We start from the raw sequence: 18,146 nt of genomic DNA, 5'->3' as shown, positions 1-18,146 counted from the left end.
GGCAGCTGGCCTTGCCCACGAGCCCGCCCTCAGGCTGGAACCCTGGTCTAGACAAGCCTCCAGCCACCTCTCCCAGGCTGCAGCGGGTCAGGAAGACGAAAGGACGCATTGGCCAGTGGGGGGCACTGGAAGCAGTTTTGGTTTTCTCCCAGACGTCTGGGGTGAGGTTGGGAGATGGGGGAGGGGCTGACAGGGTGCACACAGTGGGAGCCCAGCACGTGGGGGGGGGGCTCTGATGAGCGGCCGCAGGAGTCTGCTCAGGCAAACGTGCTCCAAGGGACGTGGGGCCATCAGTCATAGTTGTCCTCCAACTCCAAGTAGTGGCTGGGTGCAGGTTTGTCCAGGCACCACGGGTTGCAGCTGCACTCGTCCACCTGGATGAAGGTGTGCTCGATCTGGCTCCCGTCGGGACAGCTCATGCTCACCGACTCCTCATGCTTCCTGATCTCCTGACAGCAGGTGCAGTGACGCTGGACCTCCCCTTGTTCTGAGTACCTGAAGAGAGGGTCCCTCAGCACAGGCTGGGGCCAGTCCCCTACCCAGAGGGCCCTGCAGCTGGGGAGGGTGGAGTGCTCGGACTACACTCTTCACCCAGGGCCACCAGAGCAGTTTCTCCTGGCTCGGAACCTTCCCCTGTAGACCCTGGCCTTCCCCGGTCCTTCTTACAATCTAGAGGAACCCAACTCAAGTCACACAGGCCGCTGTCTGGGGCAAGTGAGCTCTGGCCATGGTTCTGCCCCAGAACCCAATCCTGCCCACACCTTCCTCCAGCAGACATGCTCCTGGGGCAAAGTGGGGGATTCTGAGCCCAGCCTGGTCTCAAGCTGGAAGACCAGACGTAGACAGGGCAGCCCTTGGCCCTTCCCACAGCCTCAGGAGAGCAGGACCCTGCTTGGCTCGCCTTCCACTTCTTGGAGCACAGGTGGGCGGGATGGGCCCTGAGGTGACCAGGCCCAGGGGTGGACTCACTTGGACAGCCCAGGGCAGAAGCCCTCACAGAAGGTGAGGTTGACGGTGCCCACAGTCTCACAGTCCCCTTGACTCAGGACAGTCTTCTTGATTCGCACCTGGCACCTGTCTGAGGAGCCAGAAAGCAATGCATCTCCGCAGCTGGACAGGTGGGCCCTCCCCTCAGGCCCAGGCTCCCCTGCCTGCCAGGAGGCGGGGCCTGGCCTTACCCACATTGTCGCAGGAGTAGCAGCAGTCTGTCTTCTTGAGGACCCCCTGCAGGGCCATGGACAGGAGGGCAGGTGAGGCTGCCTCTTAAGTAAGATGAGGTGCCAGACATGGCAGGGGAGGTGGTGGGGGACAGGATGATGGGGCCTCCCGGGTCCGGGTCCGGTGGTGGATGAGATGGGACAGGGTGTCCCGGAGCAGAGGGGATGGGAAATGGGACAAGGTGGGGCTGTTTGGGGAGCCAGGACAGCAGGATGGGCTTCCCTGGGCAGGGGAGGGGGTGAGGGTGAGTCTCCCCTTGGGAAAGACGGGGAGAAGGGGCACACACACACCATGCAGGTGGACACTTCTGGGCAGGACGTCGGCCGCGGGACAAGCACAAAGCTCTGGTTCACAACTTCGCACAGGTATGTTGTGCACTCATCCAAGTGACTGTTGACCCAGGTGTGATTGGGCTGCAGTGCAGGTGGGACAGCAAATTGACAGTTGGGGTTTGCTCACAGGCCTGGGAAAGTCAAGGGAAGGGCCTTTGCCGTGCTCACCACCCGCGTGTTACCTTCACTGGCTGCCCGTCAGGCGTCAGGCAGGCGACCTGCACACAGTCGTCACAGCACTGCCCGGCCACCTTCCTGTGCTCAAAGCCCTGCACGAGGCCAGGATTCAGGCGTCAGGCCACTTAGACACACTCCCAGCCTGGACTGAGACCCCAGCTCTGTCCTTTCCGTCGCCTTCCTGCAGGCCACTGGGGCACAGCTGCCAGTTGTCCCTCTGTGTGGCCTCACCACCTGCTTCCCTCTGTCTATTCCTGCCTCCCGGAGCCTGATCCAGCCCCCTGCTCCCCAGAGACTGATGCTGTTCAGAGGCAGGGTGCCCAAATCCTCCTTGGGCCCTGGATGTTTAGAGCCAGAGGTCTTGTCCCCTCTCTGGCCTTTGCTGTCTCTCGGCCTCACACACTCCTGGTCTCCCATTCATCCATGCACTTCCGTGACCTCCAGGACAGGCCACTTGCCAGCCAGTTGACGATGGAGGGCTGGAGGGCTTGTCACCACCACATGCCTACTGGACACCCAGTCCAGGGAACATTGGTGGACAGGTGAGCAGGCACCAGATCTAGGGACTCACCTGGGAGCAAGTGATGTCACAGACAGTCTCCTCACACTTCACGGTGGGGGTCGAGTCGTGGGTGGACAAGCAGGTACATGTGTGGCAGGGCACGTCCCCCGGGAAGGTTGCTCCAACCTGAAGGCAGGTGGGGTGAGGGGAGCCGTGGCCAGGCTCCTCACTGCAGCAGGACAGCCCATATTGCCCCAGGGCTGTGCCCCCAGGCCGGGGGCTCCTCCAGACCACCAGAACTAGGACCCTGGGCAGGCAGTGTCCTCCTAGGCCTCATGCTAGGAGAAGCTACCAGGCCCACCTGCCACCTAACCCTCTGTGACTGCAGGTGTGTGGGGTACAACCCACATAGCACTCACTCAAAGGTTCCATCCCAAGTCCCCACATCCCTCCACACCCAGGTACAGGCTTGTGGGGCCAGTGCCCCTCTGCATCTCTGCCCTCATGTCTGGGCATCTCTAAATGAGGGCAGGAGGACCCAAGGGACTTGGCAAGCCCCCAGGGTCCCACCAAGGCAGTGCCATCTCAGAGGGCGGACGCTTCCCTGGAGGAGTTTGGGGTGGGCTGCATCTTACACCATAGAAGGTCCCGTTGTAGAGACAGAGCTGAGGTCCTGGGAGAAAAGGCCGACTGAGTGCTGCCTGGAGGCTTGTGTACCCCCATCCCAAGGCCTGCCAGTCAGGGGAGCACCTGCCACCCCCCATCAGGAGAGTGCACCCTCAAACCCCCTGCCAGGTAGAGGAGAGCCTCCCCACCCTACCTCCCACCTGTGCAGCGAGGAGGCGCGCATCCTCCAGACTGGCCCAGCCAGCCCTCAGCCCATGAGGCCAGCCCCTCACTCACTGCAGCTGAAAGTGGGGCAGCAGGAGCCTGCCTTCTCCACGGGGACTGGCTCCAGGCCTGGCTCACACGAGGGCAGGTCCTTGGGGCAGGTGGTGGGATTGCACACTGACAGCAGAGGCAGGTTGTCAGGGGGCTTGGGGACCCTGGGGCAGTGCCCTCCCCAGCTGTTCCCGGGACAATCCTGGCTTTCCTGCCAGCTCCTTAGACCCCAGGCTTGTGGTCTGTCTCCACACAAGCTCCAAATATTTTCCCCAAGGAACTCGAGCCACTCCGGGGCCCACAGGCTCCCTTTCCAGGCCGTCTCACTACTCTGCCGTGTCATCTCCACAGTCCTGGACTCCCCCTGACGTCACTGCCTTGCTTCGTGCATCCCAGAGGGCTTACCACACAGCGTCTTGGGGCAGCAAGGATTGTCAGGCTGGGGCTGCGTCACTGTGACAAAGCCAGGCTCACTGCACACCTTGGGCTCCTCTGTGGGCACCTCACACTCCACTGGGCGGCAATGCACAGTCTTTGGGTTCTTGCACTCACAGGTCTGGCAGTTACTGATCCACTGTTCACCCGGCTGCAACAGACGGTGCCAGTGTCCCGCAGGGTATGGGAATCCCCACCCCTGGTCGAGGCCTCTCGGGTCATCCCGCTGCCTCTGCATCCTCAAGGGCTCCCTCAGGCCATATTTCAAGGAGTAGATACGGGACAGGAGAGGGAGGGTGTGAAACTAGGGTTCCTCACACCAGCCCCCACCATGTAGTGGGCTGCTGTCAGAGGTGAGCCTCATCCCCACCCTCTCAGAACTCAGGGTGCTGTCATCCATGCAGAGAAGAAGACAGAACCACTCACGAATTTGGGGTACCCATCTGGTCCCACGCAGGCTGCAGGGAAGAATAGAGCCATTATGAGTACTGGGGTGATGTTGTGGGGAAAAGACCACAGAGCCTGTCCTGAGGTGCTGTTCAGGCTACTCTCCCTCCCCCAACCAAACTCTGACTTTCTTGAAAGCCTGGAGTCCCGGGCGCACTGTGTCCAGGGCAGCTGGGCTGCGTGTCCAGGAGTAGGGACACGTACAGTCAGGCTCAAGGTGGACTCGAGATCCTGGGAAGCTCTGCAGGGCTCAGGGCCCATGGACCACCATTATCTGAGCCTTTGGGACATGCCAGGTGGGCAGGGTTGGGTGATGGGTTGGGAAGCAGGCCTGCTTGCTCAGGACATGTGGGTACATTCTGTACTCCAGCTAGAGGCTGTGAGGACCACAGGGGTCATCCCGTTACTGCTCCTTTCCCTCCTTCTCTGCAAACGTGTGGCTGGGGACACAGGAGGCAGGCTGGGGGTGTCCTGGAAGGGGATGCAGAAGCACTTACGGCATTCAGGCACGCAGATCTTGGTGTGCTTGTTGAAGAGGATCTCACCATCAGGACAGAAGCAGCCCTCTGCTAGTCCTGGGACAACTATACCTTGGCTCCTGTGAGGTCAGAGGGTAGTGATGGACCCTTGGTCCTTCCCAGGAGATCCCAGTATTGAGCTCCACATGGGGCAGCTGGAAGCCTGGGCTGCAGGAGGTCTAGAGGATAGCATGCATCTATGTGTGCATGCACCTATGCACATGCATGTGTGCATGTGTGTGCTCCCATGTTTGTTCATGTGTGCACTCATACTTATGCATGTGCATGTGTGCATGTGTGTGCTCCCATGCATGCAAGTGTGTATGTACTCACATCATACACCTGTATGTCCTCCCATGCATGCACACGTGTGTACTCCTACGTGTGCAAGTGTGTGTACTCCCATGTGTGTGCATGTGTGTGTACTTTGTGCACGTGTGTTCTCCCATGCATGTGTGTGTTTGTGTACTCCCATTTGTGTGCATGTGTGTGTACTACCATGTGTGTGCATGTGTATGTATCCCACGTGTGTGTACTCCCATACATGCACGTGTGTACTCCCATGGGTGTGCGTGTGTGTGTACTCCCATGCATGTGTGTGTACTCCCATGTGTGCATGTGTGTGTATCCCATGCGGGTGTGCATGTGTGTGTACTCCCATGCATGTGTGTGTACTCCCATGTGTGCATGTGTGTGTATCCCATGCATGTGCACGTTGTGTACTCCATGCGTGAGCACGTGTGCATACAAGCATGTGCTTATGTGGATTAGGGGGCTGCTCTTGACATTGAGAGCAAGGACATCCTCCTTCGTAAAGGGACCAGGAATCTGGGAGGTAGGATTCCTGGATGTTGAGAAAGGGCACCCTAAAGGTCTTGGGGGACCCAGGCTGCTGGCTGAAGGGCCCAGTCTTCCTCTGGCCTCCTCCTGGCTCCTCCCAGGCCTGAGAGTACACCCAGTCCGCCTGGCACCTGGTCTGCCTGGCACTCATTCTTCCACACAGTCCTTACGTCCTGTCCCCTTGCCATTCACCATCTGCTCTGACACCTCCAATACCCTCTAGTCCCCATCACCCTCATCCATCATCCCTGCTGTCCCAATCCGTTCCTCGCCTGGTCAGCACGTACATGTCACAGGTCTCAGGCGTCATGGGGCCACACGGCTTGTACACCTGGGTAGGTGGGCAGGTGAAATCTGCAAGCACAGAGGAAGGGCTTAGGTGGGCTGAGGTGGGTGGAGCGCCCATCCTGGCAGAGGCCCAACTCACCACACAGCCCGTCGGTGGCATTCCGCCAGTTGATGCACACGCCCTGAATGCGGCAAAGCGAGGCATAGACCTCCAGACTCTCACAGGGCACGGGCCCTCCTTGGCAGCTGTCGCTCACACAGGCGCTGTAGAACTCGTTGGGGGGGATGAACTCGTGGCACTCGGCAAATGTCCTGTTAGCACAGAGGCGGGCTAGGGGCTGTGGTGCTGGGGTGCAGGCAGCAGGTGCACAACCACTGGGCCCACAGGGAGGGACTTACGGGCTCAGGATCATTGCACAGAGTGGACTTGGGGAGCACGAGGTGGACCCAGTGGAGGAGGTGGATCCGGTGGGCAGAACGGATTCAGGGGTTGCAGTGGACACACGGGGCTGGGGGCTTGTGCTTGGGGGCGGGCTGGTTGGTCCCATGCAGCCCTCCCGGCTGATGTTGGGGACTACCCAGAACGGAGCCATGCCCTCACAGGTGGGAGCGATGGTGCCATCTGGCCGCCGGCAGTCATCCACCCGGGTATTGGTGCAGGTGCCTGGGGGAAGAGGGTGGTCACCATGAAGTCAGGCTGTGGCCCCTCTGAGGTAAGACTTGCCCCCCCCCCTGACTGGAGCCAGGCACTGCTCCAACCTGGGGTGGGGACTCTGGGCTAGGCATAGGTTGGTGGGGTGGCGCTCAGGACTCAGGCACATGCACGGTCACTCACCACACTGGCCCTCTGTGTTGTGGTTGAACTGGCTGTAAGAGAGCCGGATCTGGAAGAGCCTCCCGTCAAAGGTGATCTGGGCACCGATGGCAGGAATGTCCACGTTCATGGTGCCACCTGTTGTCTCAGAGATGTTCATGCCATTCTTTCCGAAGCTCTGGCCAACACGGGTGCCATTGAACAGGATCTGAGGGTGTGTCCAGGAAGAGCCAGTCACCAGTGGCCGTGGCACCTCTTCTTGTCAGCCCCCAGAGCTGTACCCCGAGCACCATGCTCTCCCCACCCTCCCGGCACCAGCACAGTGTCCCTGGGCTTGATATATGGGGCCCAGAGGGCCCTCTGCCATGGGAGTCCTTCTCGGGCCTCCCGGTGTCTCCTGTGAGGTGGGTCTCCTTTCTGTCCTATGTGTAACCACAGAGCCAGAGGTGTGGCCAACACCAAACTGTCCACCAAGCAAGGCAGACCTGGACTTTGTGTGCTCACTAATCTGACTGGTAGGTTCTGCTTGTCTTCACCACATCACCTGGAAGGGGTGGGCTCCCCTTGCTTCCTGTACAGTCACCCCTAGGTACAACCATGGCATGGGATGGAACCATTGCCTGGACAGACCTGCCTTGAATGACCTGAGATGTTGGGCCCGGGGGAATGCGGCTGTTCCAGGTTCCCAGATTCTCAGCATCTCACTCTGGGGGTGCCTTGGTCGACAGACACAAGGCCCACATAATACCCCCAATACACATGGGGTGACAGGGGATGGAGGTGCCAATCAGCAAGTGTCCTGAGAGCAGGCAGGCGCATCTGGCTTCCAGTGAGCTCCAACACACAGGTGTCCAGGCAGCACCCCCTTCTGTATTGTAAACTGTGGCCTGCACCTGCCCCACAGGGCTCCACCCCATCACCCCCTCTCACAATATCCCCAAGTTCTCGTCCAGTCTACTCCACAGCTTCCACTCCCTGCATCCCCCCAGTACTGGGCCTCCCTCTGCACCCCCACAAAGGGGACCCTACAGCTACCCCCTCCCCGCACCTGTGAGACCTTGTGACCCTGTCTCCATCGCTCCTTCCGACAGCTGGTATCATGCTCTCCCACCGGATATCCACCTGGACCTCTACGCCCCACCCCCAGCCCCCTTGCCAGTCCTTTGGCCAAACGAGTCTGATGTAGTGGGTCTCCCCCAAGGCTCTTCCAGGTGCAGCCCACACTCCACACCGCAAGCTCAGGCTTCCCGGGACTCGCCCACCCTTTCAGAGGGTACACTCCTGTGGCCCCTCAACAGCCACACCAGGGACCAGGCAAGGAGGGCAAGACTCACCAGGCTCTCCATGGTACCCCCATTGTCAGTTACAGTGAAGACCACCTGCACGGACAGGTAATTGATGAGAAGGGCGCGGGCGCAGCTGGGGACGCCCTCAGGGGCTGTGCAGTAGTAGTTGTCGATAAGGACAGACAAGTTGCTGAGACGAGGGTGGATCTCTCGCAGAAGCACGTAAGTGCAGTTGTCCATGAAGGAATAGGAGGTGCCGTCGAAGGTGGTGTAGTGAGACTCCCCCCAACCGGTACAGATGCCTGTGGGGCAGAGAACGCAGAGGGGTTCATGGGGATGCCATCATCTCACCCTCAAAAGCAGTCACCTCAAGAGAGCTCCTTGACCTTGCAGGCCTCTACAATAAAAGGGCTTAGGGCCTGGATGGTGTCCCAAGACACAGCCACCCCAAACCTATGGATGGGACTCTAGGCATCAAAAGAGCTGGACGTGTGGTTAAGAGTCCGGGTCTTGAGATGAAAAGGTAGAAAGTGTAAATGTGTCCTGGTCTGTATTTTAATCTTGGTGTTACTCACTTAGGTTTTCAGCGCTATCTAGCTCTGCTTTTTAAAAGTTTGTAATTCACTAATGATTAACCTAACACCAGGTATATTTTTCATTCATGTTCATGAAGTATTTTAGCAGATCTAAATGGCCATGTCCTTTAAATATCACAACCTCATCACTTGAACCTATCTCCTCAGTTCCGCATTTCCACCTGCACACACCTCAGATGTCCCTGGTAGACACAGGACATTTTTAGGTCAGGAAAATATGCTGCTGGACACTGCATGGTGGACACATGACGTGACGCCTTTGCAGTGACCACAGAGCTGTGCAAATAGAGTGAACCCTCTAGTCAAACATTCTCCTAGGTTAGTAACGATTTACCCACTTTATCTCCTCAGCTGCAGCAATGCACCACAGCAACACAAGCGCTCATAGCAAACCATGTCCTTTCTGCACTGTCTGCAGACCTAAAACGGCATCTGTTAAGGAAGTGTATTCAGTTGTCCTTTCACACAAGGGCCAGGGGCCGGAGGCCGGGCAGTGGGGTCATTCAGATGGGCTGGACTCTTCCTCTTGAGGCTGTATTTCTAACCCTGGACATGGCTCCTTGGACCTGGCTCCCTGGACCCTGGATGCCCTGCTAACTGCTTTCTGAAGGACCTTGTCAGCCCTGAGCCTGACCTGTGTAGCTGCAGCTCAGCTCTGATGGGCTAAGAAGCCAAAGAGCCTTAAACCTGACAGAAGGTTGGTTCCCTAATCCCTCTTTCACAGGTTGCATCGTCCAGGCTCCGCCCACTGAAGCCTAGGCCCCACCCCCGGGCCTCCCATCACGTACATTCACATTCATAGTGGTAGTCACAGGGGTCACTCTGGTTTTGCACTTTGACTGGCGGGTGCTGGTTTGCACAGGTGACGTTGGCCACAGGCTTTGGCTCCAGCAGGACGATGTGGTTATTACCCTCACATCTGGCCACAGTACAGTCTGGAAGGGTCCAGGTCTCGTTCACCTGGAGCAGAGAATGGCTAAGCTGGGACTCACCCATTGATCCTGCCTTCCATCTGCTCTCCCAGGTCTCCAAGGGAGACCTGGGCTGGGGGAAGGACCGGGCCGTCCAAGTACTACTGGCTGATGCGGTGACGATGTCCCAGTAACCTCAACACCCTCCCCTCCAGCCAGAGCTGCTGGAGTCCGGGGACTGTTGGGGACAGGGCCAGCAGGGAGAGGACAGTGGTGACCACGACCTGGTCTCGTAGGGCCCTCACAGGCCCAATTAGGGAATGTGTTCCATAAGGCCATCAGAGTGACTCAGGTTTTATGGGAAAAAGCAGGAGGCAGAGGGAGACTGGAAGGAACTTACCTGTCGAGGAGGGACCGTATGGTCACATCCTGGAGTTGGAGAGGGCGAGGGCATGGTGACAGGGACAGAGGATGGCGCCACAGAGGAGGCAGGTGGCAAGACGGTGGTGCAAGCATCCTGGAAGCGGTCAATGTCACAATGCTCGTTGCAAACAGCATAGAAGTGACACCCTGCCATGTCAGTTTTATTATATATGATGTCCCCTGGAAGAAAATAAAGCCATTTGGAGATTTAGCAAATAATGTTGAAATAACTGGGTATAGACACACACCAATGTGCATCCAGACATGGGCCTTACACCTCTCATAAAAGTGAACTCAAAACAGATGACACAGAACACATGACTTCTCAAAGTGGACAGAAGAAATCCGGGTAATCCTGTGTCTGCGGTGACTCCAAAATCACAATTTACCAGAGAAAACATGACAGAAGTGGAAATGAGAGACTTCTGTGTAGAAGACGGTGTCAAAATAATGACAGGACCAACCAGAGAGGGGGAGAAAATAGTCACAAAACTTTACAAAGGACTTGGAGCATAGGTAAAGAACTCCTGGCAGCCTAGTGGTAAGAAGCTGTGCCGCCATCCCAAAGGCATGTAGTTCGTACCCACCAGCTGCTCCATGGGAGAAAGATGAGCATTCTCCTCCTGGACGATTTGCTGCCCCTGAAAACCCACTGGAGGGTCACCTATGAGTGAGTTCCAACTTGATGGCGCCCAACAAAACTGAAGAAGAAAACCCACCTTCAAAGTAAGCAAAGATCTAAACAGACCCCTCACCAAAGAAGATACATGGTTGGCAAATAAGTCATGAGAAGGTGCTGAATGTCACGTGATTCTGTTGTTGTTGTTGGGTGCCATTGAGTACGACTCCCAGTGACTCTGTGAACAAAAGACCTGAGCCCTGCTCTGTCCCGCGCCATCCTCACCCTTCCTGATACGCAGGAGCCCCTTGCAGCAGTCACCGTGTCAACCCACCTGGTCGAGGGTCTTCCTCTCCTTTGCCGGCCCTCCACCCTTCCCAGCATCATGTCCTTCTCACATGTTACTAGGGAATTACAAAATAAAACAACAAGATATCACTGTGTTTATTTTCAGAGGTTAGGTGCCATGGCATAGATTTCTGACGACGGCCTGCTCGTGTGACAGTGGAACGCCTGCAGGGTCTCCCAGGTTGTCGTTTTCACTGGGGCAGATCTGCAGGTCTTTCTTCCAGGGACCTGCTGTGTGAGTTGACCTGAATGGCTGACTTTTCAGTTAGCTGCTCAGCAATAACCACTGCACCACCAGGCTACTCACATGTCAACCCAGAACCCTCCGCACCACCAGGGTTATGAGCTCATCAAACCAGAACCTGCCACACCACCAGGGCTATTCACACATTAACCCAGAACCCGCTGCACCACCAGGGCTACTCACACATCAACCCAGAACCCGCTGCACCACCAGGGTTATGAGCCCATCAACCCAGAACCAGCCGCACCACCAGGGCTCCGAGTACATCAACTCAGAATCCACTACTTTAAGGATGTATGTCTCCTCTTCGAAGGTTAGAAAACAAGGTTATACACAAGCGTGGTTCCAGCCCCCTCTTGAGGTGATTAAAGGGGATTTCCTTGGTGTTTTTGGTCCTCGTGCTGCGAAGTGGCCCAAATCAGCTTTTGGCATGCTACTGGAACAAGGACATCCCAATCTTCTTCAGACTCTAACCACCCCCTGCCCACCCCTGGGCAGCATAGTTTAATTTAGCCAACCAGGAAGGACAAGATTGTGTGGGCACAATCCTATCAAGGAGCCTGAAACCTTCGTTTTCATGGTAGGGACCTGCCTGTGTGTGCTTCCTGGCCAGACTTGGTGCTCCCTGTGCACCTTCTGGAGAAGTAAAACTTACCTTACCAAGAGTTTTTGTTCTGCCATGTTTCCATCTTGATACATTGAGCTAAATTTATAATAATTTTTCTGCTTTTTTGGGGGGTAGCATATTCCCTCTGGGGAGGGGTTTTAGCCTTCTTCCCTGCGAGAGACGGGTCCTGATGCCTATAGTTATGGCAGCCCTCAGGCAAGAGACGTTGAAGCTTCTCCAAAGAAGCAAACAGCTGGTCAGCACCACAGGTGAAAGGCCTGACCTAAGCAAGCACCACTGCGACCAGGTAACTCAGCAGCGACCAAAGTGAGAAATGCTTCCCTGAAAGTCAGGTAACCAAGGCGAGAAAAACCACAGGGACATCTGGAAGCCGCGTGTGCGAATGAGATGAGCCCTGGGCAAGTGTCGAGTCCTGAGCTGAGGTTCTGTGGTGACACATATGGCTGAGGTGATAGTGAGGTAATGCAATCTGAACCGGAGGTTTATCCTGAGACGCCAGTTGTCAAGAGGTGCCCACCGTTCCTGGGAGGAAGTGGCTGGAGACAGACGAAGTGAAAGGAGGCCAGTGAGAAACATCCAAGCAGGGAGCTGCTCCCCTGAGTAGGAAGGAGAGCAAACCTCCAAGCAATAGCAGGGGTTGAGCTGATTCCCTGAGTAGGAAGGAGAGCAAGACACCTTCTCCATTAAAACACACACATGTACACACACAACCAGACAAAAACATAGTAGGGAAGCTAGGATTGGAAACAAGTACTCAATTAACAGGAACACTGGGGAAAGCAAAAGCAAGGATGAAATGACCCTCGATAATCCATTGGAAGTCATGAAGAGTACAGAAAACACAGGGACTAAAAGAACAGAAAAAGCAACAGATGATTAAGTAGGACTGTTTCTTTTGGACCTCAGGGGGCTGTACTCAAACCATCTGTCTTCTGATCCAAATCTGGCTCAGAAGAGGATTGGGTTTGTCAACTTCTTATTGAATATGTAAATTACAAAAGTCCTGTCTCGGGAAGAACTGACTATGCCAGTTTCCTTTTCTTCTTAATGCTGAGAATAAGGAAGGGGGGGAAAAAAAACCAACCAAAAAAGAAAATAAGAACTTGCCATGGAAAACCCCTCCCCTCCACAGGAATCCCTCTCCTCCCTGCCTCCCTCTTATAATCCTGCCCTCCAACCTGAGCTCCAGGCTTTGACTGAAGATACCATTCCTCCAGATCATGCACTGACTTCCTCGGGAGCACTCACTCCTCAAGACGTGCTCCTAACCCTCATCCCTAGGAAATACCCCTTGACCAAGACTTAGAGGGAAATGGAACAATGTTAAAAGGATACCCAGAATTGTCTCTTTCCTCTTCTCCCTGAGGCTCAGTCTCAACCTCAGTCTCCCTTCCCCCTGAGGGAGGTTGCCTTAGGGGGAGGAGGAAGTAGATTTGTTGTTCTTGTTATGTACCCTCTAGTCCCCTTATAGTTGACTTATAGCAACTCTCTGTACAACAGCTCTGGACCCTGCCCTGTCCTGAGTCAGTCTCACTGACTCGGACACACCTACCCCCATTACCCCAGTTACTGTGTCAATCCATCTCATCCAGTGTCTTCCTCTCCTGCACCATCCCTTGACCCTTCCAAGCATGATGTCCTTCTCCAAGGACTGGTCCTTCCTGGCCATGTGCCCAAAGTATGTCAGACAGAGCTTCAAAATACTTGCCTCCAAGGAGCAGACTGGTTTCACCCTCTCCAGGACAAATCAGCTTGTTCTCTTGGCAGTCCAGGGTATGTTCAATACTCTTCTCCAGGATCACAGCTCAAAGGCATCAGTTCTGTCATCCCTAGTCATTGTCCAGCTGTCTGATAGGTAGCGAGTAATTGCAAAGACCATGACCTGAATCAGGTGCACCTTATTCTCCAGACTAAAATTGTTGCTCATTAGCACTTTGGCGAGGTCCCTGACAGCAGATTTCTCCAATGCAATTCATTTTTTGATTTTTTGACTGCTGCTGCCAAGAGTGTTGATTGTGGAGCCAAGCAAACAGAAAGTGTTAACAACCTCAATCTGCCATGGTGCTGCCAATTGGCCCAGTGGCGAGAATCTTTGTCTTCTTGATGTTGAGCTTCAATCCATATTGAAGACTGCAGTCCTTGACCTTCTGCAGCAAACACTTCAGGTCCCCCTGTTTTGGTGAGCAAGGTTGTGTCATCTGGATAACGTAAGTTGTTGGTGACAACTTTAATCCTAATGCCACATTCTTCCTCATAAAGTCAAGCCTCCTGAATGATCTGTTCCACATAGAGATTGAAAAAGTGTGGACACAAGGCACATCCCTGACACACTCCTTTCCTGATTTTGAACCATGCAGTGTTTCTTTGCTCTGTTCTGAGGACTGCTTCCTGGTCCAAGTATAGGTTTCACATGAATACAAAAGGAATTGAAATCATTACTTGAAGATCCAAGTGGATCAGTTCCTGGGTCCAAAGTTATACATCTGGGGCAAATTAATATCCACTCTCAGGATCCTCTCCCTGAGAGAAGAAAGGGCCATGATTCTCAGAGCAGCAATGGCTGCCTGAAAAATGAAACCCCACTGGTCCCAGGAGTCCCAGTGGCTGATGTTAAATTTCCTAACTTGGACTCTCAATGAGACAATAAATCTAAAGCTCACAGAGATATTATGAAAAATCTAACACTGTGACACTGATGTGTAAAATGCAATAATGGTTACTCATGGCGGACAGTGTTTGGTGGAGCTCCCAGACTAAAACAAGCTTGGAAGCAGGAGTGACATCCACTTCTGAAATAGTTTGCCTCCAGAAACTCTATGAACATGGAGAAATGATGAAACTTATACAAGTGTTCAGGTCTTTTGTTACAGGGTTGTTATGTCATCTACGACTCAACGGTACTTAACAACAACAAGAGAGATGATAATAAAAGGAATCAGAGAGTCAGTGCCTCATTTCCAAAAATCCATTAAAGACCTTCAATATGCAACAATGGAAAATGAAAGGCCTGCAGAATTTATAGAAAAACGTAAAGGGCAAGTGAGGAATTATGCTGGGATAGGCTCAGAAGACCCTGTACGACAAGGGATGTTAAAGCTCTATTTTGCCACCAATAGTTGTCCTGATATTGCAAAGAAGTTACAGAAGATAGAAAACTGGAAGGAGAAACCATTGGCAGAACTCTTAAGGGCGTCTCAGAGAGTGTATGTAAGGAGGGGTGAAGAGAAGCAGAGACAGAGGCCAAGATCATGTTGCCCACCTTGAGGCAGGCAACTCAGGGAATAAAGACTCTCCAACAGCACGAGCTCCGACTCCTGCTATGGGAACCAAACTGGAGGCTTGAAAAACCAAAGACATTAGAGAGAGGAGAGAAAACAAATGCTTCAAATGTGGGAGGGGTGGACGTTTCAAAAAGGAATGCCTTGAATGGGCAGGAGAAAAGAAAGCCCTTCCCCCTGTGGCGTTTGATGAGGAATCGGGAGATTAGGGCCTTTGGTAAATTTAGAGTTAAGACAACAAAAAGAAATTGCAACCTTTTTAGTTTTTGTTTTTGTTGGGTACTGTCAAGTCAGAACTGAACAACAGCTGACCCTCCAGTGGGTTTTCAGAGGCCGTTAATCACATGGGAAGAGATTGCCCATCTTTCTCTGTGGAGCAGTTGGTGGCCTCAAACTGTCCTTTTGGGATTGCAGCATAGCTTCTTGCTACGAGGCTACCAGAGCTCCTAGTTGGAAGCAGGAGTGGCATCCACTTGCTAAATAACATGCCTCCAGAGACTCTATGAACTTTGATAAATGACAATAGTTAGAAAGGCTTCAGGCCTTTTGTTCACAGGTTCACTATGAGTCATGCTCAACTCGGTGGCAATCAACAACAACCACCACCTTTTTAGTAGACTCAGAAGCTTTCCAGATCATCCCTTTCTAGCTAACACTCTGGTCTCTCTCTCTCTCTCTCTCTCTCTCTCTCTCGTTGTGTACCATCGAATCGAATCTGATTGGCACAGGAGAAGATGGCCCCTCTTTCTCCAGTGGAGTATCTGGTGGATTTGAACTGTGTGCCTTTGGGATTGCAGCATAGCTTCTTGCCACTAGGCCACCAGAGCTCCCTAACACTCTAATGTCTTATACTTCCCTATGGAGATTCTAATTTTAGGGGTCAAAGGAGAAGGATTTAGAGCCAAGATACTTCAAGTGACCACTGTTAGTTCAAGGAGAGAATGACCACCATTAACTTCCTTCTAGTGCCAGTGGTAAGAAGCGGTACTGCAATCCCAAAGGCACAATTCAAATCCACCAGCTGCTCTCTAGGAGAAAAATGGGCAATCTCTTCCTGTGAGAATGACTGCCTGTAAAACCCCCCATCATAGGGTCAACTATGGATTTGTTCAAAGTCAATGGTACACAACAAGTGCCAGAAACAGGAATGAATCTGCTAGGTAGAGATTTAATGACTAATTTGGGCTCTCTATAAGTAAACCTTTCTTTGATTGTGATTTTCTGAACAGAAAATTTCAAAAGGCAGCTTGGGACAACAAAGCAAGATACTATAATGAAATGTGCAGAGAGCTGGAGTCAGAAAATCAAAAGGGCCGAACTCACTCATCGTTTCTTAAGCTGAAGGAGTTGAAAAACAAATTCAAGCCATGGGTGGCAATACTTAAAGACAGTTTGGGTAGAATATTAAATGATCCAGGAAGTATCAAGAGAAGATGGAAGGAGTACACAGAGTCACTGTATCAGAAGGAATTGGCTTACACAGAGGAATTTAATGAAATAACATAGGAGCAAGAGCCTATGGTGATGAAGGAGGAAGTTCAAGTTCCTCTGAAGGAACTGGCAAAAAACAAGGCTCCAGGAATTGACAGCATACCAATTGATTTATTTCAACAAACAGACGCTGCCCTGGATGTACTCACTAAGTTGTGCCAAGAAATCTAGAGGACAGCCAGCTGGCCAACTGACTGGAAGAAATCTATATTTGTTCCCATTCCAAAGAAAGGTGACCCAACAGTGTGTGGAAATAATCGAACAATATCATTGATATCACATGCAAGCAAGATTTTGCTGAAAATTATCAAAAAACATTTGGAACAATATGTCAACAGAGAACTGTCAGATGTGCTGGCTGGATTTAGAAAAGGTCGTGGTACTAGGGATATTATAGCTAATGTCAGATGGATCTTGGCAGAAAGCAAAGAATACCATAAGAATGTCTATCTGTGCTTCATTGACTATGCAAAGGCTTTTTATTGTGTGGATCACAACAAGCTATGGCTGACTCTGAGAAGAATGGGAATCCCAGAACATCTGATTGTGCTAATGCAAAACGTATACTTGGACCAAGAGGCAGTCGTCAGAACAGAGCAAGGAGACACCACATGGTTCAAAATCAAGAAGGGGGTCCGTCAGGGTTGTATTCTGTCTCCATACCTTTTCAATCTGTATGCAGGACAGATCATCCAAGACTCTGGGGTGTACAAGGAGGAATGTGGCATCAGAATTGGTGGAAAAATCATCAACAACCTGTGTTATTCAGATGACACAACCCTGCTTGCTGAAACTGAGGAGGACCTGAAGCACTTACTGCAGAAGGTCAAAGACTGAAGCCTTCAATATGGATTGAAGCTCAACATCAAAAAAGCAAAGATTCTCACCACTGGGCCAATTGGCAGCATCAGTATGGATGGTGAAGAGATTGAGATAGTTAACAGTTTTAGTTTGCTTGGTTCCACAGTCAACACTCTTGGTAACAGCAGCCAGGAAATCAGGAGACGAATTGCATTGGGAAAGTCAGCTGTGAGGGACCTCTCAAGAGTACTGAAGAGCAACGACGTCAGGCTGTAGACTAAAGTGCGCCTAATCTGGGCTATAGTCTTCACAATTGCATGCTATGCATCGGAGAGTTGGACAGTGAATAGGGAGGATAGAAAGAGAATTGATGCCTTTGAGCTGTGGTGCTGGAGGAGAGTGTTGACTATACCATGGACTGCTAGGAGAACAAACAGGTTTGTCCTGGAGAAGGTGAAGCCAGAATGCTCCTTGGAGTCAAGGAAGCTTCGTCTGACATACTTTGGGCATGTTGCAAGGAGGGAGTGGTCCTTGGAGAGGGACATCATGTTTGGCAGAGTGGAGGGGCAGCACAGGAGAGGAAGACCCTCGATGAGATGCATCAATTCTGTGACTGGAGTGGTGAGAATGAGTGTGTTTGAGATGGTGAGGTTGGCACAGGACAGAGCAGGGTTTAGGTCTCATGTACACAGGATTGCTATGAGTCGCAAGCGACTCGATACCACATAACAACAACAACATATGTAAACCAAGAGAAGATTCATATATCCTTAAACTTTCTAACTTCATGGGCAGAGAAACAAATTGAACCCACTCTCTGGGCAAAGATTAAATGCAAAAAGCTCCCAGAGGGGCCACAATAAAGAAAACAATATCCTATCCCTCTTGAAGGAAGAACAGAATTGAAACCCATAATCAAGGGATTGATTAGAGACAAATTTCTCCAATTCAGTATGTCCCCATATTACCAATCTTGCCAGTAAGAAACTAGATAGATCATACCATCTAGTCCAGGACTTGTGGGCTATACAGCAAACAGTCCAAAGCAAACATCCTTTAGTCGCTAAC

The 18,146-nt window shown here is 52.6% G+C and overlaps 1 protein-coding gene across 1 annotated transcript in view; it reads right to left on the bottom strand.

Annotated features, from left to right (window-relative positions):
• Positions 1-290: 290 nt before the first annotated feature.
• MUC5B (mucin 5B, oligomeric mucus/gel-forming) overlaps positions 291-18,146 on the bottom strand; it is a 66,097-nt gene continuing 48,241 nt past the window's right edge. Inside the window, exons 36-53 of the mRNA XM_006893356.1 lie at positions 9,647-9,858; positions 9,124-9,295; positions 7,788-8,041; positions 6,475-6,661; positions 6,039-6,303; positions 5,779-5,951; positions 5,633-5,705; positions 4,491-4,588; positions 3,973-4,004; positions 3,517-3,697; positions 3,133-3,237; positions 2,865-2,902; positions 2,299-2,415; positions 1,733-1,819; positions 1,509-1,631; positions 1,179-1,224; positions 970-1,078; positions 291-495 (exon numbers count right to left, since the gene is read on the bottom strand). Of these exons, the coding sequence (XP_006893418.1) occupies positions 291-495; positions 970-1,078; positions 1,179-1,224; positions 1,509-1,631; positions 1,733-1,819; positions 2,299-2,415; positions 2,865-2,902; positions 3,133-3,237; positions 3,517-3,697; positions 3,973-4,004; positions 4,491-4,588; positions 5,633-5,705; positions 5,779-5,951; positions 6,039-6,303; positions 6,475-6,661; positions 7,788-8,041; positions 9,124-9,295; positions 9,647-9,858 (2,477 nt within the window). The remainder of the gene's footprint in view (positions 496-969; positions 1,079-1,178; positions 1,225-1,508; positions 1,632-1,732; positions 1,820-2,298; positions 2,416-2,864; positions 2,903-3,132; positions 3,238-3,516; positions 3,698-3,972; positions 4,005-4,490; positions 4,589-5,632; positions 5,706-5,778; positions 5,952-6,038; positions 6,304-6,474; positions 6,662-7,787; positions 8,042-9,123; positions 9,296-9,646; positions 9,859-18,146) is intronic.

This window comes from Elephantulus edwardii, unplaced genomic scaffold (genome assembly GCF_000299155.1).
Source record: "Elephantulus edwardii isolate Elephantulus edwardi_28Jun2011 unplaced genomic scaffold, EleEdw1.0 scaffold00126, whole genome shotgun sequence".
Lineage (NCBI taxonomy): Eukaryota > Metazoa > Chordata > Mammalia > Macroscelidea > Macroscelididae > Elephantulus > Elephantulus edwardii.
The sequence above is the reverse complement of the archived record's forward strand: the minus strand, read 5'-3'. Positions and strand labels throughout refer to the sequence as shown.